The sequence below is a fragment of the Streptopelia decaocto genome (genome assembly GCF_964273445.1).
Source record: "Streptopelia decaocto genome assembly, chromosome: 2".
Lineage (NCBI taxonomy): Eukaryota > Metazoa > Chordata > Aves > Columbiformes > Columbidae > Streptopelia > Streptopelia decaocto.
In genome coordinates this window covers 116,830,606-116,852,940 of record NC_138655.1, presented here as the reverse complement: position 1 = coordinate 116,852,940, position 22,335 = coordinate 116,830,606, and the positions used below count along the sequence as shown (strand labels likewise).

The 22,335-nt window shown below is 42.7% G+C and overlaps 1 protein-coding gene across 1 annotated transcript in view; it reads left to right on the top strand.

Annotated features, from left to right (window-relative positions):
- Positions 1-4,035: 4,035 nt before the first annotated feature.
- CDCP1 (CUB domain containing protein 1) overlaps positions 4,036-22,335 on the top strand; it is a 28,506-nt gene continuing 10,206 nt past the window's right edge. Inside the window, exons 1-4 of the mRNA XM_082043780.1 lie at positions 4,036-4,239; positions 17,450-17,653; positions 18,986-19,342; positions 20,672-21,040. Coding sequence (XP_081899906.1) covers positions 4,164-4,239; positions 17,450-17,653; positions 18,986-19,342; positions 20,672-21,040 — 1,006 coding nt within the window. The 5' untranslated portion in view covers positions 4,036-4,163. The remainder of the gene's footprint in view (positions 4,240-17,449; positions 17,654-18,985; positions 19,343-20,671; positions 21,041-22,335) is intronic.

Here is a 22,335-nt window from a genome sequence, read left to right as displayed (position 1 = left end):
ACTAAATACACACCACATCGTTCCAGGATTTGCTGAGCTTGTTTTGCTGTTGAGAGTCAGAGAACAGTAGAAACCACCAACCTAAAAATTACTCAAGTGAATTTTGTCTCATTAAGACAAAGATCACTTTTACCTGTGTCTCCATCTGAGGCTATTGAGTACTTTCTCAGCAGAATTTTCCCCACGCTGACTTTGGAGGTCTATGCCCATGTGCTGCGTGGGGTTGTTACTTTAATGATTTCATTCTAGGTGAAAAAAAGTAGGGAGCAGAATCTCTCATTAACAACTATGTGTAGGAACAACACTGGCTCAGTCTTTGAGGTGTTCATTTAGCAATTGAATGTGGGGATAAAGGAGCTGAAGTGGGAGATTTGTTCCTCAAAAATAGTATGGTTTACAATTCATGTGATTCAATTTATAGCTTTTCAGTGTTTTCTTGTAACTTGCTCTGTGTTAGTCTATAGGGCATTTCCAGGCAAAGGTTATGATTCCCATAGACAAAAGAGAGGAATAGTTTTGACTAACAAGCACATGCGTGGTTTTGTTTGGTTTTTTTTTTTCTCATTTTATCCATTTTTCCCTGGTTTCTCTGGCTAAATTCACATTTCCAAGATCATTAATCTCAGCTCTTCCTCAAAAGTGTATTGACACTGCTGTGGTCAGCTGGTCAGTAAAACTCACCACTGAATGATGATACATGGCCCATGTGAAAGAGCTACTCCAAAGCACTTCAAGACTTGCTGAAGAAAAATACAAATTACATTGAGGATTAAAACCTCTGATTTTCTACACCATTTCCAGCTGGACCAGGGCACTGTGCATTAAGCTAATGAGAGGTGAAAGCCAAATTAGCCAGTTTTGATGAAACTTTCATTGTGTGTGGGCACACCCTGACTGCAGATGCAATTATTTCTCAGTCCCTGGGAGCTTCAATCTATAGACTTTCATACCACATTAAACTGATCCAGTAAGGCTGGCCCCCACATCTGACCCCACTGACTCCTGTTCTGAGCAAATGACTGTGGAGTGGGAAGGAGGAATGTAAAATGATACGTGCTGCTTTCACTCACCTCCAGAATGAGATAGAGGTGAGAGCTGCCTGAAGGATGGTAGGTCTGTATACAGACACTTTCACATTTAACTCACATTAGAACTAAATCAGAATCCTTCCCATCAGTGTCACTATACAAGCACAACTGAAAACAGAGGAAAATCAGAAATAACTTGAGCACAGAGAAAAAAAAAAAAAAAAGGACAACTAAAAAAAATTCTCTGTTTTCAAGAAAAAGACTGATTTTGGGAATTGTTCATCAGCTGCATCAACCAAAATAGACACATGATCAAACTGACAGTTATCACAAGGGTATTCACCTTCTCAAGAAAATACACTGAAGTGCAAGTCCATAGCTATTTCAAAGGAAATTCTGGAAAAATGTGTGAAAGGATGAGGTTCCTTACTCTTCGTCTTGTTTTCCTTCTTACTTAATTTTAAAGACAAAGTTGAAGCAATTGAAGTCACAGTGAAGTGTGCTAAGTTACTTTTATTCTCAGCAGATCAACTCTTGTCACTAGAATGACGTTTTTTCACCTCTGGTCCTCACTCTCTGCAGATGGAAGGAGAGAAGTCTGATTTTAGTGGGTACCTGCACTCACCTTCAGAGCATGCTTTCTTGCCTCCTGGATTCTGGAGCATCATCATGGAGAGTGGTATCCCTCCATTTGCAGCGTACTCTGAGGGTCAGGGATTTTTGGGGTGGCCATATGAAACAACTCTTTAGCTTTAACCCTGCCAGCCCCCAGGACTCCTCTATCACATCCTGTCATGTCTAGACAAAAAGTTTTGATGGAGATTGACTTCTTAACTGTAGCTGATACTACAGGGTTGCTACAGCTGTAAGGACGTGCATTATCTGTGCAAGCCTTCAGGAAGACAGCGGAAAATGCCTTCACTTTGTGTTGTTTTTTTTTTTCCCATGGAGTTAAGTGTACAGATAGTCAATGTTTTCTGACTTGTAGTGGTCGTTTCTGTATGCTTTCCCATGCCAAATATTTTAAGCATCTTATTCCAGCTATCTACACTGTTTATGCAACAGCAGATGTCCAAAACCACTAGGAAGTGACTCTCATAACTAGCCGGTCTGTCACTACACAGCCCTCTCAAACCTATGGAGAAGCATTTACTGTCCTGTCACACTGGGGAACTCATAAGGGCTGTCTGTCTCTTGGTCCATCATCTCCAAATCAGAGGAAACTGAACTCAACTGTCTCACAGGAGTGGTGTTAGACTGGCTAGCTGACGTTTAGAGTTTACGAAGGAAATTAGATGACGATGTGCTCATTTGGAAATGCTGGTGACCAAAGGGGTGACTGAGGGGAACATAAGAACAACCAGACAGGAGGTGATTTTTAGTTCTGTGTTCCTACATCAGAATGACAAACAACAGAATAGTGTTAAGAACTATAATGGACATAAAGCCACATCTATTTAGGCAAGACTACCGAGGTTTTCATCTGGAAAAGAGCAAAAAGGAACTGCAAGGTAATATGAAGCTGACAAAATAATTACCTTCAGTATTGAAATTTATGAAGATGTGAAACTTGGTAAGACACAACTAACACAAAATGAAAGCTATGAGTTAGCCAAAAGTCTTCCTATTTCTCCAATAGGATAAAATAAAACCTTAGTCCTTTCTTATTTCCTTATGTTAATGAAGTGGCATCAGAACTGATTTGAGTCTAATGCACCAGTCTGTTTCTCCTCATAAGGCTGCAAAATGCCTTTCCATTCATTCCTCTACAGATAACCACTTAATTACTTTCTTAGTAACAATTAATTTAAAATTACTTATTAATTTCCATTCCTAAAGACTTAAATTTTTTGCCATATACATTTTCTTTTAATTGCATATTCTTCATTAGGATGAGTAAAAAGCCGTACTATGCAAAAGACCACTGAACAATAGATTTATTTATAAAAGAGGTGTGAAGATCTACCAGGAGACCTGAGTGTGTCATTGCCAGCTGAAATCAACAAGGGCAAAGGGTCTCCAGTCTTCTCAAAAGCTTGATCTTAAATCTGTATCAGGTCTTGAACTTCTGACATAGTTTGGACTTTTCTCCTTCTTTGAACATGAGTATTCTGTGTATGTTTCTGTAATAGCCAAGTGCTGTTGTGGGCTAGTAGAAACATACTGGATTTTTTTGCAATGATATTGCCAAAGTAAGAAATGATCCAAAGCAATCGCATAGAATTCCTAGGAGATGAGCTGTCCCATGCTAGTAAGCTGGGCAAACATCTACTCCTGACTATGTCACAATGGTTTCTGCTCAGAGTTTTTTATTGTAAAGACACCAAACATTTAATAAGCATGATACAAACCACTGTTCACAGGGAGGAACCTAATTCTGGGTAAAATGTGGCACTTCCAAACATCAAATCATAAAATAGTTGGGGTTGGAAGGGACCTTCAAATGTCATCTAGTCCACCCGCCCTGCAATGAGCAGAGAAATCTTCAACTAGATCGGGTTGCTCAGAGCCCCGTCCAGCCTGGCCTTGAATGTCTCCAGGGATGGGGCATCTACCACCTCTCTGGGAAACCTGGGCCAGTGTTTCACCACTCTTGGTGTAAAAAGTTCAAAACTCTTTTAGTAGGAGTTCATAATGTCGGAAATGTATATAACAGCAAAAGGAAAAAATCTTCCTAGAAAGGGCTGTCAGGCATTGGAACAGGCTGCCCAGGGAGTCACCATCCCTGGAGGTGTTTAAAAGACGTAGATGAAGTTCTTAGTGACACGGTTTAGTGACAGGTTAATGGTTGGACTCGATGATCTTGAGCGTCTTTTCCAACCAAAACGCTTCTGTAATATGATTCTAAGTAACACGGCAGCAGCAGCACGATCCCTCTCACAGACTGCGACCCGCACCTCGCACGTCCCCGCCTAGCCGCCCGCATCCCGCCGCGCCGGGGCGGTGGCAGCGCCCGGGGCCGCCCCCAGTCGAGCCCGTCCCATCCCATCCCATTTCACCTCCGCCACCGCCCGGGAGGAAGAGGAGGACCTTCACCTGCCCCGTCCCGCCCCGCCAGGTGCGAGGTGGAGCAGGAAGCGACGGCGGCGCCGGAGAGGACCCGCGCCCGCCTCGGCGCCGGGCCCATGCGGGGAGATGGCGGCGGGCCGGGCGCTGGCCGCGCTCCTGGCCCTGCTCCTGGCCGCCTCGGGGCAGATCCTCCAGCGGGAAGGTAGGGACGGGGCTGGGGACGGGGCGGTGGCCCCTCACCCTCGGGTCGCCCGATGGGGCTGCTCGGGCAGGGGGGGACCCGCCCGGTGTGAGGCTGAGCCCTCCCTTGCTTCGCTTGGCCGCACCGTAGGCGAGAGAGCGGTGACTCTGTTTAATTTCTGTGTGCTCGTTTAATAACTATTAGTTACTAAAAGAGAGGGGAGAATAGGGTCGAATCGCATCTGTAATGTACATACGGTGCTTTTTGGCAGTGGTAGCCGTCGGTGCTTTATGGGAGGTGTGGGGTTTGCATGTGCGGTGACCGGTCTCCTTCCCGGACGGAAGATTCACCGCGGCTCTGCCCGACTCCCCGTCCCGGGGGTGCGGGTGGCGCCCGGCAAAGGCGTCCTGCTGTGCCGGGGTGCTCGGGCATCGCTGATAAATAACGTTGAGACAGGGACATCTGCTTTCAGCACCTCTGCTTTGAGCATTCCTTTTTCTTTCTCTATGGAATAAATGCTAACAAGATAATTGATTTGATCTTTACATCCTTGCTTGCTAGAGTATTGATTATGCGAGTAACTTCACAAAGTCCTTTTCCCTGGATGCCAGAGAGGCAGCTGGAGTATCTGTAAGGGGCTCACAGGATTGTGCTCTGTGTCTATCACACAAGCCTTTAGGCAAGGGAATGGTATTTATGTAGAGCAATGGATGAACTGTGTGTGCAAGGAAACAGAATGGTTTGTACGTGTATGCCCACGCGTGTTGGGAAGTTTAGTGGCAGACAGCTGCTCACAGCCAGCTCTGAGGCTCTTGACTGGATGCTTGATGCAATCCTGCGTATATAATCCATGAATAATTTTCTTAAATCCTGTCTGTGACCACAAAAGAATTCTGTTTATGAACACAGAGACGGCGTGGAGGGTTTTCCTTAGTTTCCAAAGCTGCTTGATTGCAAAAAATGTTCATCTGCAAATTTGAACAGTCATTTTATAGCTGCTGGTCCTGTTAAAGACTCCTGAAGTATAACTCCTTTTGTACAAAATAACTGCTGAGTTATTTGCAGTGACTATGAAAGAATCTGATGTGGAATTCCTGCCTTTTTAATGTTTCTATTACCTTTAACTGCGTTGGTTATGCTGAAGTGTGGCTCATGGCCATTGTTATTACAAACAATACAGTTCAAACCTTGGCTGTGAAATTGGACAATACTGCGGTTTAAGTTTCAAGCTATGTAGTCTTTTAACTAAAACATTTGCATTTAATGTATTGCCTCTGAGTCAGGTGAATGGCAGCTATTTGCCTCTACACCTCTTCAAAGGAAAAAGGAAGAATATTATACTCTGGTTAACTGTGTGTTGTTTTCAAAGGAAACAAACTTTTAAAACCTTAGATGGGTTAGTGCTAGAAACAGAGGAGCTAGACTTTCCAAAGATCTTGTATTGTTGTAGTAGCAAAGGAAAAAATCCTCGATTTTATCTTTTTTCATACATAGGTCTAGACCTTCCTTTCCAACGGCATGTTTCTGTCCGCTTGTCCCTCTCCTGCACAAGCACCACCACTCCTGTGTGCCAGGTGCTCTGTCATCCCATCAGACTCACTAACCCAGTGCTTTCCTTCTCTTTGTGGGCCCCCAGCTCCCTAAAAAAGAGGTGGCTCAGCCTCAGCTGCATTAGTGGCATGGGTTGGCAGGCTGGTGGTTGCAGTGCTGTGAGTGGGACTGGAGAGGGGAACGGTGCCTTCCCAGGTTTGTTGGCAGATCTTGTGTGTCTGGTATGTCCTTCATCCCATTGGGAGTTGCTGTTGTTATTGCACAACCAAAACTGTAGCTGGAATATTTCTTGAGTAAAGGTTTCTACTGAAAACCCGAAATAGTTCAGGCTAAGATTTTTCCACCACACTCCTACGTACGTTGTGATTTTTAAGGAGTTCCCCTTGCCCTGTGTTGAGGTTGGTACTGGCTTTGCTGTTGCCACATTTTGGCTGCAAATCACAGCAGTCTCACTTTTGGTGAGGCCAGGTTTAGGCTGGGTGTGCAGAACCACTGACGAGGTGATCATGAGGGACACGCGCTTCTTCTCAGGGACTGGTGGTGCTCTGATGGGAGGGCTGCAAATCTTGATGTACCTGTTTCTAAAGCTGTCTCTTGTCATCCTTGATGAAGCCCTTTCTTCTCTCACCTCCTCTTTCTACCCTTTCCTGGCAGGTGCAGTATTATAGTGTTGTCCTTACTGTCCTGTAAGAACATGCAGGTGAAGCATGGAGGGTCACGTTGCCTTCAGAGGAGGTTGTGGTTCTTCTTTAGATGCAACTTTATGCATAACATACATTATCAAATGAAACATTGGTTAACTTGTAGATGGAAAACTGCAGAAATAAGTATTTAGTGTGATAGCTGTGCGTAGATGTGGGAGTGTGAATGAAGCATCGCGTATCTGACCTTTGAAAATGTGTTTTTCAACTAAGAATGTGTTTCTTTGAAACACTAATAGTGAAGTTAATCAGACTTTTATGACGTCTATGAAACATAAACAAATATTTCAGAGTTAAAGTATCCTTATGTAATAAAATCTGCATATGTATTTTGGGGTTTATCTTTAAAATGTCATTGTTATAATAAGTGAATTTGCAGATAATGCTGTGTTGTTTTTTGCTCTATCCTCCAGTGAACTTTTTCTTGGCAACTGACTGTTTTGAGTCATGCATCAGTCTTGACGTGCAAAGCTGCTTCTTTTAATATATATATATATATATTTTTTTTTAATGAGGTGCTAGCAGGGTCTTCTTGCTGTTCTGACAGAATATAAGTAACCAGTCTTTGTGCTGCTCCCAAAGCCAGCAGAAGCTGGATTATTTCCATTCTGAATTGCTGTCTGCTCACTTGATCGAGACCTCTCCTTTTAAGATCACAACTAACGTGCATGAGTAGTCAGCTGTACCTTTGTTTGCTTGGTGGTTGTTGTTGTTGTTGCTTGTCTGATGCCATTATCAGCCTGCAGTGCTTACTTTTTACCCTCTAGAAAATAACGTGTGTGTAATGAATTACTTATTTATCGTGTGCCTCGGCTCTAGAGCTACTACATTAAATTTTCCACCAGAAAATACACTTATTTTTTTTTTCTCAGTTCCATTTTTTGGGGGTTTGAGATGTTTGTTTTTAGCAGGTGGGCATTGTCTATGTGTGGTTTTCATTTGTTTGTCTTTTTTAAGTCTTAAAGGATGCAGAAGTAATGTGACAGTCCAAGTGGGAATGGGAGGTGGTGGGAACATGAAAATATTTGAGGATTAATACACTGAATTGAACTTCTTGTCGATAGCAGCACAAATGACCACCAGTTTGAGTGTCCCCACCAGAGATCCTCAGATAGGGTTGTGGTCTCTGGAGTCATCTGTGAATGAAGTTTCTCTGACAGCCATGCTCTTGATCATGGGGTTACTCCTACGCAAAACTGAAAACACGAACAAATAGCAGCCATTTGGATAAGAAGTGAGGCAGGAGAGTAGAAAGGTGATGTGGTGGGCCAGCTCCTGACTCCTTCAGTGGCTGGTGATCCTTTTGTGCCTGGGGTCGTCATTTAATGAGTGGTAGTGGCTCATCAGCCAAAAAATAATTAAGGAAGAGCAGGCTAAAGATAATTATTTTTTTGGCATTGGCTCAAGGCATGGGCTCAAAGGACTTGTCTGGAGAGAAACAAGGGATGGGAGGGTTGGAGGCTGCTGAAGCTTATGTCCAGGGTACCACCATGGACCTGTGACATGGAGGAAACTGTTCTTCAGCTAGAAGATTATCCTTCTCTCATTATTGTTCTGACTTGAGTGCATTGTCTTGATACCCCGTAATGGGAATTTCTAGACAGAAATAAGGGCTTGCTTTATGAAATAAGGGAAGAACCTTTCCCACCTGATATCAGGTATCCTTTGGGTCAGTTGTGTTCAGGCTTGTTAATTACTTAAAGTAATTAATCTTATCTATAAATAATATTAGACTAGTAAAGAAAGTAGGAGGAAAGCTACTGAAATAATTAAGCTTTGACTCATTGAAATATGTAGTAGCAATATTTTCACAAATAAATATTGCTGGGGCTTGGTTTATTGGTGTAGCCCTTATCACCCAGCTTACGCCATATTTTTACATATATGTGTGTTATACAAAAAAGCTTTGGAACCCACGTCAGGCTTAGATAGAGGCTAAACATCCTTGCACTTTGTTCATTCCAGAAATATTTCATATTAGAAACAGCATGACGAGCCATCCTTTGCTGAGGACAAAGTCAAGATGCTTTTGGTGTTACCTGTGTTGAGTGGAACAGCTATGTATGACAGGGATATGCTGTGTTTGCAAATTACTGTAGATAATAGGGGAGTAACTCATCCTTCTTCACCAGTGTCTCCTTATTGATTTGATTTTCCATTTGCTTTTAGTAATTGCTGATGGCTAAACGTGGCCTTCTTCAGGTCCTGGGCAGTGATAGATAAACGCAACCTGAGAGCAGTGAACGTGCATGGAGATGTACCCCTTTGCCTTGTGACCTGGTGGTGCTGGGTTGTCACTGGGGCAGTGTGGTGGGAAGCTGGGTGTTGCTCACCGCTGTCACGAGTGGGCTGTTCATCTGAACTGACTGGCGATTTTTCTTATTATGTCTGCAGCAAGGACCTCCCACTGTCTTCTGGGTGCTCCTTTGAGGTTTTCCTTTGGATGCTTTCTGGTCTTGGTCTCCACACAAGAAAGGCTTGCTGCAGCAAAGTGTGTTAAGCTGGAGGATATGGGGAAAAAAGGGTCTTGGTTGCCAGTTTTGATCTAAACTGACTCTTTTTGCATAACCCTGTGCCCTCTCCACTTGCTCTCCTTAAGTTTCTGTTAAAATATTTTTTACACTTACAGAGCTTTAGTAATTTTTATAATTTATAAACCTTTGCCTGACTAGTATTAAAGACTAAAGATGTTATCTTAACAGAGCACTTCCAGCAGTTTCTGGGACATGAGCCATCTTACTAAGGCTGTGTGAGTACCCTTGTCAAACCTCAGCTCTGGTGCGGATAAACAACCCGCTTCATTGAGTTGTTGGAGTCCAACCATTAAGCAATTCCTGGAGAGCACCTGGTGACTTTGGTGCTCTCTTAGCATAGGATTCAGCTGATAGAGCCTGGGCATCATCCCTCAACTTAGACTTCTCTAATCTGATGGAGGTGTGACCATACAGATTCATCTTTCTCAACATTTGCTTGTGCCACCAGGGCATGAAGGAGAGGACGTGCTTTGTGCTGTGCTTAGTAAACTGTTGACTGTGGGCTGTTACGTCAGAGCAACATTTTCTGTTTCTGTATTAGCTGGTGACAGAAGTGAGGGTTCTCTGCCTGTAGCTGAACGTACCCCATGTAGATAGTATTGATGGGACCTCCTGGAAGACCTTCAGGAGGAGCCAGCTGAAGAATCAAGTCATAACATCTGGTAGATGTGTATTTCATGTATGTTAGTAAGGTCTCAAGTGCTTCTGAGCGCCCAGGCTGCCTGTACTGTGAGAAAATAGATTATTATATTTTATTTTTTACCTATCTCATATAGTGAAGGGCAAAAGTCTTATCTGTGCCTGTTCCATTGGACACCTTTTAATGACCATCCTCAAGGGTGCTATGGGACAGCCTGCTTTGAGCTGTGCCTTTTGATTTCTTGGGGAACAAAGCGAGTGCAGTTACTTGCTGTCAGAGCAAATGCTTATTTTGAGAGGTACAATCACACTGGCATTTGGGAGTTGGCCCTGGCTCTTCTCGGTCCGTGGGTGGAGCTGAGAGACAACAAACTGTGAGGGGTGAAAAGGAATGATCTGAAGTTCCTCAGAAGTCAGAGGCAGAGCTGTTGTCAGGGTATCTGGCATGGGAGGGACCGTGGATTGTGAAATGCACTTTTCTACCTTCGTTAACCAGAGCCAAGACCGAAGAGCTGCTCAGACATGCTCCAAGATGCTGTCTTCTCACTGGCTTACATCAAGGTAGGAATAAACTGTGCAAGCAAGGGAGGCTTCTGCAGCAACTTGTGCGGGGTTAGTGTTCCTCATGCCAGCGTGACGTCAGGCTCCACAGATCCACATACCTTACATTTTGAATGTTGTACTTGAGTTGGCGGTCAGCTTGCCAATGCCATTCACTGAGCTCTGTGTCTCTCTTCTACAGAAGCAACAAAACTTCATACCTGTAAAATATTAATAATAAAATGTAAAAGGCAGCCCAGAGTCAACATTCTCCCTTCTTTAATTACCGCTAAACTTGCCAAGTCCTGAAATGTCTTTTTTCCACACTTTTGATGAAAAAACCTTCTTTTAAAAATGTCTCTTACACACATAATTTTGTGAGTGTCTTAATTATCCTCTAAAAAGGTTCCAGAGAAAGTGGTAAAAGTAATTAAATTTATAATTAGGGCATTTTTTAAAAGTTACTGTTATTCTGAAGATACTTTATTCCTTTGAGGCATTACAAATTAACTTAATGAATTAACAAGTTTTGAGTGAGCAACCTTGTTGACCTGGAGTACTGACAGACATTCTGTTGTGAACTGTGCTCTGATGGCCTGTAACATCCTTACCGCAGAATTGTCCACTCTTCTTCCCTGATGAGGAGGAGAATGGGATGTATGACACCTCGCCTGCTTCTCATCCCCATTCTGGATATCAGTTTAAACCATCAGTGAAGATTAGGGGACTGTCCCGTGGTGGCTGAGGAATGGATATTCTGCCCCAGATGCCCTCTCCCAAGATGTGGGTTTTTACCCTGGCATAATAGTCATTGGCAGCGTCTATCTGAAAGTGTTTATAGCCCTTGCAGATTTTAAGCTTTAATTTTCTGGGTGATTACCTGAAAGCAATCCTTTCACAAAATATGGGCCTCATATCCCAAGCAAGGGTGGTATTGGAAGATTGGTCCAAACATAAGGAGATCATTGAGCAATGAGTACATAGTTTACATTTTAAATGTAAACAGAAAAGCTGTTTGCTTTATAAAGTCCAACAGGATTTCAACAGCTTCCAGCAAGCAGGGTTGGCTGTAATTTGTGATTGTGCTTGTGATCTCTGTTTGCTGCTCAAAGCACCGTTTAGTAGGAGAGAAGAGTGTAAACGGTGTATAGGTCCCTGACTAATGTTGCTAAGGGCTTGAAGAATGTGAAGGCAATTATCTGGGTGGGCACTGAAGGTGGAACTGGAGAAATGGATGATGCTTGGGCAGTTGTGTGCTGTAATTAAACTGGAGAGTTGTTGGACTCAAATTGACAAAGAAATATTCAATAAGATACCAAATGGTAGAGTCAGCAAAGCAGGAAGACATTTACTCTGTGAAATATTCTTTGACCTGTTGTTGGCAAATTTGAGTCAACTGTGCAAGAATTTGTGTTGGAGGTGATGGGGATATGATTATCAGGTGTAGCATTGCTGCATCTATCTGAAAGAAGGTTGTAGCATGGAAGGTGTTGGTCTCTTCTCCCAAGTAGCAAGTGATAGGACAAGGAGAAATGGCCTCAAGTTGTGCCAAGGAGATTTAGATTGGATATTAGGAAAAATTGCTTTATAGAAATGGTTGTCAGTCATTGGAACAGGCTGCCCAGGGAAGTGGTGGAGTCACCATCCCTGGAGGTGTTTAAAAGATGCGTAGATGAGGTTCTTAGGGGCATGGTTTGGTGTCAGAATTAGGTTAATGGTTGGGCTCAGTGATCTTGAGGGTCTCTTTCAAGCAAAATGATTCTGTCTCTTTCAGCTGAGCCATTAGGGCATTTGCTTGGGATGCAGGAGCTGGAGCCTACAGTCCCCATCACACAGGAGACAGTCTTGAGGTCCCATCGCTAAGCAAAGGGTGTTTTGGATGGATTACTCTGGATGTGTCCTGCCAATGCTGCTGTCTCCTGTGTTGAGGCCATCCATTACATCAGCAACAGGAGTTCACATGGCTTGAAAGTGAAATCATTCATCTTATGGTGGGATCACTGCATTATTGAGTCATACTTCTTGCTTCCCACCATCTTGCTGTGACCTTTGCAGTAGGTTATGGGTGGTGGAACAACCGTAGCAGGCTACAGGCATGCCTGTGGGCCAACATCCCTGCAAGGGCTCAGAATCTGAGATGATGAGCTCTCCAGGAGAACCTACTAAGCTGTAGAGGCAAACAGCACTGCAGTGCTATCCCCGTCCTGAGGCAGTGGCACCAAGCATTGTGGTGGATGAGCCTGTTCTCTGGAGAGGTGTTTTGGATGTGTGGTTTCAGATCCCCCTCAGGCAGAACAGGGGTTTGGATCCAGGTTCTTCATATCCGGGGCAAGCGTTGCCACTACTCGTCTCCTGCAGCAGCCCGTCTCCTCCAGCTGCCGTCAGCTCATGAGTGGTGTCTGAGTCAGGCCCATCCAACTGGTTTTTATTAAAAATGGCTATAGTAGAACAAGCCCATGATTTAACCAGAATTAGCAGTTTTTGTGCCTTTTGGGGGGATAAATTAAGATCTGGGAATTTTTTTGTTCTTGAGAACTCTCATGGGGTTTGGTTTCTTGATCTGTCTGGAGTGGTTTGATTGTTTTAATCCATCCAGTGAAGCCATGAAACAGTTTGTAGATCCTTATGGATAAATTGCTGCAATAAAATGCAGCTCTTTAGCCAAAACTAGTTGGACTCTGTTCTTACTCCTGATTTGTTTAGCAAGGCTCTGTACATAGCCATAAAAATTGCAGTCCTGCCAAGTCCTTGCCTTGTACACACATATGCATGCTCTCTGTCCCTCTGTCTTCCACATTGCACTCCCGTCTTGTACAGGAAAAATGTCCTTTTGACATTTAGATATACATATTAAAAAATACTTGGGGATTAGTGTCAGGTGCAACCACAGTAGATAAACTTGGGCTATACTCTGAGGAGTAATAGGACTTGTTTTAGACTATGCAGTTTGTTTCTAACACAAATTGGAGAGCTCTGAGCGATAAAATTGATGAAAGGTTGGGAAAATCATGCTGTTGAGAAAAAGCTAGCCAAGGCACATTTTTGCAGAGAGGAGTGTTACTGAGTGATACAGGGATGCTGAGATGAGACAACTGTCACAAAGGAGCAGTCTTAAGGATGAGCAGCAGTGAAATCCAGTTGTGGTAGGGAAGATGCAGATGAGACTGGAGCAATAGAAGAAATAGCCAAGGGAGGCTGAAAAACTGTAATTGCTTAGAGGAAAACAATTTAGGGTGACATCAGATGTCTACGTCAGCCTGTGAACCAGCTGAGAACTGAAGGCTTCACCTCTGACATCTTCCAGCCCAACAGTTTCTTTGTTGTGTAGACAGAGACTAGATCCAGCTTGGCAATGCTTCCTCTTGTTGGTTTGGATATCCTGTGTGTCATCCCTGTGCAACATAATTGAGGAGTGGAAATTCCTCATTTACCAGAAACATGTATAGTTACTGGTAATCCTAACAAAAGGCATGCAGTGGGAATCGTAGACAATGAGAGATCAGTGTGAGTCACCAAGAGACTCACTCATGTCTATAAAAGCTGTGCAATAAAGGTGATATTAAGTAGTCTACTGTGCTGCATGTGTGTGGCTATAGTTTTGGGGATGTTAGCAATTCAGTAATTTTTAGTGTCTTTGAGATCACTGGATATACTTTCTGCTGATTTCCGCCCCGCCCCGTGATTTGACAGCACCTCTCTAGCATCTGGCTGTTGTTGACATCACAGCATTGTTCTCTTGTTTCTTTGTCCAAAATTATTATCTGTGGAGTTTCATGAGGCTGGCTTTGTGAACACCATAGGCAACATTGCTTTATTTTGTCCATACCTGCATGCCTTTTCCTTGCAGCTGAGAGCAAGGTCAGTCTCTCCTATGTGCTGTCGGGAGCCTTGTCTCACCTGCCATTGCCTGACATTCTTCTTTCTTGCAGGGAGATCAAATGAATGTTTACATGGTTGTGAAGTCTGGAAAGGGGTTGGGGCAGGCAAAACCCCAGGCAGCAGTCAGATCTTTCAAGGGCTGGGGAACATGATGCTTTGTTTTGGCCCTTTGTAGGAAATATTTACTCGTTTCTTTCAAAATGTCATTCAAAATGTCTGTTCCTTGTTTTCAGCTCAGGGTGTGCATTAGTTTTGTTTTGAAGCTAGTCATGTCCTTAAGGTTATGCTTAAACTTAATCCTCATGACTAAAAATGGTCATAGAGCTGTGCCCAAGCATTTGATGCAGAAGTACTGGCTGTTAGTGTCCCTGGTGGGTTTCTCCAACCTTCCGGGTTGGCCATGTGTTTTTGCTGTCCCAGGGGTGGGAAAAGGAAGAGTGATAACTGTTTGACAAGAAAGTGAGGAACAGACTTTTCAGTCATTAATTATAGACTGTAGATGGACGTGACAATTACCATATGTAAGAATGAAGTCCCTTTTGCCCATAGCTATTAATTTTTGGTATTATGCTCTTACACTTCATATCTGGATGACATAAACATCAGAATAATTATGACCATCAGGGTCAAAGGATATTTTGTGCACTAAGTATAATAAATAAATAAATAAATAAAAACAACAACAAAACAACCAAAAAAACAACAGACAAACAAACACAACAACAACAAAAATAAAACCCTAAAGCTTCCAGTTATAAGGAAAACAAAATTCTGGACTAGGCTGGAAGTAGTTGTTTCAGTTTGTGTTTTGAAAACTTCTTCCTGAAGCAGGAGGAGGAGCAGCCCTGGTTGCTGGTGTCACTTTTCTATATTCCCCACCCTGTGGACGTTGCCCCTGTGATTGTCCCTTGTGTGTTTGGAAGGTCATTGCACAAGGCAGTTCCTAGCCTGTGTGGTCTTTTTTTAAAAATTATTTTTTAAAAACTCTGGGAAAACCCAGATTGAAAACCAGATTGAAAATTGTCAGTAGGTGCCAGCTATTGTAAGAGGTGAGGGAATTTAGCATAGACCTTCAGGGCAGAGAGTTGTCCTGTCACTTGAAAGCTGTAGGAAAGTTACTAAGTGACCAGGTTCCTACTAATGCTACAGAGGATTGGTAAAATCACAAGTATGTGCAGAAATTTGGTGAGCCTCGTGATGTTCAAGGTTTTCATTTAAAGCCTTTGATCCTGGTGGCAAATAGGTAAGGCAGTTTCAAGGGCTTGCTAAGTCTTTTGACTCCAAGATTGTGAAGGAAAGCCGAAAAGGCTGGAAAAAGGCTCAAGACCAACAAAACTCAAATAAATGCACAATGGGGTATGTCTTTGTATACTTTCTTCTGCCCTGCTCCACCCAGCAGTGAGATTTTTGGTACCTGGTGTTTGCAAACCTGGAGCTGCAATGTTCCCTGTGGCAGGGAAGGATGGTAGCCCATGCTGACTGATCAGTCCCTGGGGCTTTTGCAAAACATTGCAATGAAAGACAGGCCCTGCAAAACCATGAGATTGCTGTAAAAATCAGGGAGGCTTAAAAATGGGACAGGCGGGTTTTTTGTGGGAACACAAGTCACTAAAGGTGTACAGTTCTCTCTGCAGCTGCGACACCTGAAGTTTTGAGTTGGGTGGGTTGGTTGAGGGTCTCTGGTGTGCTCATCTCCCATGAGAGGGCTTTTCCAACCAAGGGTTCCCAAGGTGTGCTCAGCCCTTCTCCCCACAACCCTCTCCAGGTGAGCCCTTGGGTCTCTGGGCTTTGGCCAGCCTCTTTACCACCACCAAGGTGAGAGCAGCTGGTGTGGGCCAGGCTGGATGTTTAGGTGCTCAAAGGATGGTGAGCAGTTGGGTAGAGCCTGGGATGCCCTGCAGACGAGCATTTCTGAGTCAGCTGTTCTCTCACTTTGCTGGCACGCTGCCTGGCAGTGGGAATGACTGCAGGGGCTCTCCTCGGGTGCTGCACTGCTGGGTTTGCTAGGGTAAATCTCTTTATTGCAGTTAATGAACAAGAGAGTTCCCAACCTGGCATATGGGCAGAGATTTGACATGCAGCCCTGCATGGTGTCCCACTCAAGGAACAGACCTTTTTGAACAGAACTTGGGGTTACTTTATTTCTAGATCTTTCTTTATATGTGCATATATATATATATATACACATGTTGGGTTTTTTTCCATAAACACTAAAAACACGAGTGCTGTAGACACTGCTTGTATCTTCTGTTCTGTACAGTGAAATAAGGAAGGGAGAGTAGTGAAAACCAGTGGCAGAAAACTTGCCAACTGGCGTTTCTCAAATTTTCACCTGGGTCTGGTATACAGTTGACCACAATGCAAACTTTACTTGCTTCAGCCAGGGCTGGGCTCAATCTTTACTAATAGTTGGATTGATGCTAGCAAGTTTTGTAGTCTTCCTGAATGTCCAGTTGGTGGTTCTTTGTGTCTTTCATTGCATGTTGTTTTTAGAAGACAGTCATATTTGGTCCATTTTTTGTTACATTGCTAGTGATTCAATATGAGAAGATTATTCAACAACTGGTTTATTCTGTGGCTCCAGTATTTCCTGTGGGAGCTGCTCCTGCATTTGGTAGTGCTTGAGGATGTGTTGAAATCTGTGAAGATTGCTGAGACATTTATATATTCCCCAAAAGCAATAAGTCTATGATGGTCATGTCAGGGATGGAGGGGATGTATCCAAGCACACATGGTCCATCTCAGGTCACAAATGCCTTCTGTGCTGCTGAGGGGTGTTGATGGATGTCCTGTACCTTCAGGGAATTAGTTGTAAAAGGTGGGAGCAGGCCATGACCACATGTCTGTTGGTATGTGCCTTTGGTATCGCTGGAGTACCTAGTCTGGCCTGGAGCAATTGTTGGGATATACCCAGGGATTTGCCTGTTACTGTCATGTACAATTTAAGTTGAGGATTCCTTTGTTGTTTGGCTGCTGAATAAACCCCCTGAATTGAGTCACAACTTGCATTCAAAAATGAAGCAGGCTCTATGATGGGCATAAAAGACTGAAAAACAAAGTCTGAACAACAGAAATTTGAAAGAAATAGCTGAGCTACTTCTTAAATGTGAAATAAATAACACCAGTGAAAGTAAACTGCAGCAAAATTGGTCCTACACAAATTCCATGTACACCTCTCTCTGGGCACATGCAGCAAGTGGATTTCTATATTGTCTGTGCTGGGTTGGAAGAGCCGAGGCACTTTCTATAAGTCCAACGCCAGGGCCTTTTGGGAACATGGATGCAAATATTCTTTCTGACAGCATCACATCTGTGGGATGTGTGGAGAGGCTGGTGATACTCGTACATGCTTGTAACAAAACATGTCTATTTATTTTTCTCTCTTAGCTTCCTTTACGATCTCTCTTCGTACGGTGGACAACATCACAGTTATGATTAAACTGAGACCTGGTATTTTATCAATCTGCCGAATTCGTGTTAAACATGCCATCGGGTTTGAACTCAAGATAAAACCTGGGGAAAACGTAACCTTTACCTTCACTTGTAGTACTCCAGAGAAGTATTTCATCATGGAAATTCAGAAAAATATTGGTAAGATACAGTTTTGAAATTTTCCTCCAGTAAAACCACATACCTCTTTTTCCAGTTACTGTATTAAGGTATCCCCTATAATCTTGGGTAAGAAGAAATCTTTGGACACTGATAAATAACCTTGAGTTACTGAAACTACACAAGTTAAAGAACTTTCTATTATGGCTGGCAGAATTAATGTTACTTGGCTCTTTTGGAAACAGTTAAATGATAGTTTGTTCCATGAATTCCTTGCTGCCTTCACTTCTCCCATAGTTTAAAAACCCATCGAAGAATATTTTTTTCCTTTCTGAAGCTTCTAAGCACTGATAATGATGTTACCCACATTATTTGTTGAACAGCTTGATTGCGTCTATAAGGGCAACACGAACATTTTAGACACATGTGTGTTTCCTTATATTTAATGAACAAACATTATTGAAGTCAAGAAACTGAAAATTTGGAAGTTGAAACTAAACCTTCATTTGATTTGAATGTTATCCCTGGTGTATGTATGTTAATGTACTCTTTAATTGTATGAACATGTGCTACTTCTCAACAAGATTGGGCATTCAGTCTTTGGTAACATCCTTCCTATTTTTGGGGTGGTGTTCAAGGATAGTTCTCTTCACATTTTGTAGTTTTATTCATATGGTTCACGCAAATAGTAATAGTCACAATATTTCATGATATATTTGTAAGATGCACTTGTGATATTTCTTCTTTTAAACTGGAGCCTAGACATAGATTAAAGTATGCTTATTTTTAGTGTCCAGCTTGAAATATCGATAATCTGGATTTTTCAGATAAAAGTTTTCCAGGTTCTCCCCAGAATCCTGCAGTGGCAGTTGTTACTCATCACTTCTGCAAAATCCAAGCCTCAGGTTGTTTATCTGGGCACCAAGGAAAAGATACAGTTCATGGCAAGCAGTAGAAAATTTAAAGGTGAATGTTTTGTCAGGAATTCTCCGAGTGAGAAGTGATGAAATTGATTCTCTAGATCCATGATTTCCAGCTCTCCTGATGCTGAATTTTACCCTTCTGTTCATTTAGCTCTCTGCCCTGTTCAGTAAATACCTTCTAAATTCTTCAGCAAACAAGGCAGGAGTACTACAATGAATCCCTGCTATTAGTCAGCCTGACTAAAGCAGGTTTGTCCTGTCTACTCTGTGGGCAAAGAGTCCTTGTATAGTGATAACATGTGACCATCTCATAGGAGTGTCTTTTAATGCATATAGAAGTTAAGTGCAATCTAAAAATTGTGAAAACAGCAATGAAGAGGAAAGTGTCGATTTCTTTGTTAATTTGAATGCTTTCCATAGTGTATCACGGCTGTTCTCTCTCTGCATTTAGACTGTGTGTCAGGTCCATGTCCCTATGGAGATGTTCATCTTTACCCACCGGGGCTACCTCGCCTTAACAGGACTTTCATCTGGGATGTGAAGGCGAGTACAAAGGCTGGACTTGAACTGAAATTTTCTACCCCGTGGCTAAGACAGATTGAACCAGGAGAGACGTGCCCAGATTTTGTTAGCTACAACATCAACAGCTGTATCGATAAGGCCACAGTCAACATTGGCACCTTTTGCAGGAATGGCTCAGTGTCTCGGGTCAAGCTGCTGGGAGGAGTCGTCATGTCTCTGCACCTGCCATGGGACTCACCTCTCACCACCTCGGGCTTCAACATAGCTAACAGGGCTTCCATAAAACGTATGTACCAGAGTAGTGTTTCCTCGCCTGTAATCGCCTCCTGCAGAGTGCAGTAGAATTCTTTAAACCTTTCTTCTTGGGTAACCTTCTAGCTTTGGTGCTGCCACCCCTGACTTGCTTCTACTTCATCTGTTGTTGTGTGGTTTTTAATTTGGTAGCTGTTGGTCTTCTAGCATCACAATATCTTAGTTTGATTGGCTAACCTAATAATTATGAAAACTTTGTGAAGCTGCTTTTGGTGCACATTTCTTATTGTCAATTGCTTTTAATTTCCTAAAACTTAAACATACCTGCTCTGTTGCTTTTATTCTTTCAGCCAGATGAGCCTAAAAAGCATAATTAGTATGGGCCAAGAAAGTTATTTGCTGCTTACAGTGTGTAGTTGGGTTTGTTTATTTTTAAATAAATGTTCCTTGCCTTGCTGGAGTCTCAAATCAATGCCTCTCTTCAGGAGAGAAAGGTGAGCAACGAGGAAGCAGTACCTGGAAGGCACATGAAACTGCTTAAATACAGCTGTCTGTTTCAACCTGCACAGTAACATAAAACGTTGTGCAATAATATTCTTCAATTCTTGGACTATTATATAGCAATCAGTGTGTTACTTTGTGATTTTGTGACAAACCCTCTTTGGGAAATATTCTTGCTCTTTACTTGAATTCTGCAGTTGTTGCCATCAGTTATAGAAGGCATCTTGTCCAGGTTTGAGCTTCTAGAACATTAATTTTTCTAAGTCCTGGCACTCCTCACAGCTGCACATCCTCACCAGAGTGCTAGAGCCAGACCATAATCTCTGTGTACAAAATTTCATGCTGTCAAGGATCATCCAAGCATGAAGTGTCTTACACACTTGCTCTACTCATGTTTTATCATGTGTAGTTGAGGCTCTTTGCTGACATGCTTTTGTTAGATCTGGGAGGTTTTTGGACCATGCTGATATAAAAGTTCACATCTTTATTTCCTAAAACCCAGTGAAGCAGAAGCAGTTGTCAGGTTGCATGTTTGCTCTTGTAAAGCCAGGATCAGAAGTAGGAGATAGGTTATTTCCTTTCCAAAAATCAAAGGCCTCTCTGTCTGTGTGTTTGAAAGATAAACCCACTAAACTGAAAATATGGCATAAAAATATCCCTTACCTTTTATGTAATTGAAGACAAAAACATCAATGCAAGTATGTGTTTTAGTCCGAGGGTTTTGTAATAACCTAATCTATAGCTGAAGTGGATGATCTCACTGTCAAAATAAAAATACTCTGCTGCTAGGCTGCTACATATGCCAGCATGTCACCTTTAATTGCAATTTGTTTTGTATGTTGTTTTTCCTCCCATATTTTAGGGTTATGCATTATTGAATCCATTTTGAACGGGGAGTCTTCAATCACCCTGATGTCCCCAAACTACCCTCTGGGCTTTCCAGAAGATGAGCTCATGACATGGCAGTTTGTGATCCCTCCCAACATGAGAGCAAGCGTGTTTTTCCACAACTACAGCCTCTCCAACTGCGAAAGGAAGGAGGAGAGGGTGGAGTACTACCTCCCCGGCTCCTTCAGCAACCCAGAGGTGTTCAAGTTGAGCGACAGCCAACCTGCCAATATTGCTGGCAGCTTCAACCTGTCCCTGCAGGGCTGTGATCAGGATGCCCAGAATCCCGGCATCCTCCGCTTGCTCTTCCAAGTCGTCGTTCAGCACCCCCAGGTCGATGAGAGTGAGTACCTGCCTGCCCCTTCCAGGGCTTTTACTTACAGACACCTGGGCAAAACACAACAGGGAAGAGAAATACTGGTGTGGGTTTTTTTTGTAGTCATTTTTCTTGAACTTTGGTCCCTCTTTGCGTTTAAGGAGGTGGGTTGCCAAGCAACACTGAGGCCGGTTATGCTACCCTGGGTACTACTGGCTGTCATTGTGGCAAGGTGGACAGCAATGCTAAAATTTGCAATTTGTGATGGAGTGCAAAGCTCCATCATAGACTTTACACTGTAGCTTGTAAACGGAGATTCCTATCCTTTTCCAGCACCTGCATCATGTAATTGAAAAATGCTTTTAACACCTGTGGTATCAGGTCTTGCATGTTGTATAAACAAAAACGGCTTTTCCTTGCAACTTTGTTCCCTCTGGGCCCTGATCCAGCTGTCAGGCAAGGATTATAAGCTGGATCAGAATTGTCAAGGCTCACGTGTTACTACTGCCTTTTCTCCAGTACAGAAATAAAGTTCAGGCTTGTTTGGAGAATTTAATTTTCAGTTGTAAGATTCAACATTTTAAAGGTAATTCTTAAAATGCGAGCCCAGGTTTCTGCTCTGTACATAAGCAGTTGTGCTTAGCCAGGTGAAACCTGCTGTCACGGCTGGTCGGGATCCATAGCATGAACTGGTGAAACTGGAGATGTAAAATTGTCTTCTTACTACTAATGGCATCAATATGGATTTCTTTCCTTCCTCTGAGTTTTATTTTGCTTCCTAGGGAAGCCTAAACATCTTTTAGTGTGAAGAAGTCACATTAGATATGAAAGGTGTCAATAAGATACTTCAATGACAATATGCCCTACACATTTGTTTCTTCATTAGTTTTCTTGTTGCTACACTATGAAATCTTTTTTTTTTTTTTCTATTTTCTGGACTACCACTGCAGCAGGAGCTACTTAGAGGCTTTCTAAGTCATTTTAAAGGGGATGAAGTTTGAATGGCATGGACCTTGAAGTCATGTATCCAGAAAGGGTCTATAGCATCTCACCATTGTAATTCTCAGTTCTTTGCCTAGTCTGGCTCCGTTCATGAACAGCAAATCCTCCTGAAATTGTTGTTAACCAAATCATGTTTGCTTACATTTATTGTGTGTTGCACTTTGGAAGCCAGACAGAGAGAAAACATTGTATAAAGTTAATCAGCTTTATCTCCTTTCTACTTTGGAAAGCAAAGCTGAATTTTAATATGTTTATGGGCCGTAGACAAGAGGATAATCACCTAAAAAAATAAAAAACAAGTTGTCATTTATTGAGTGAAA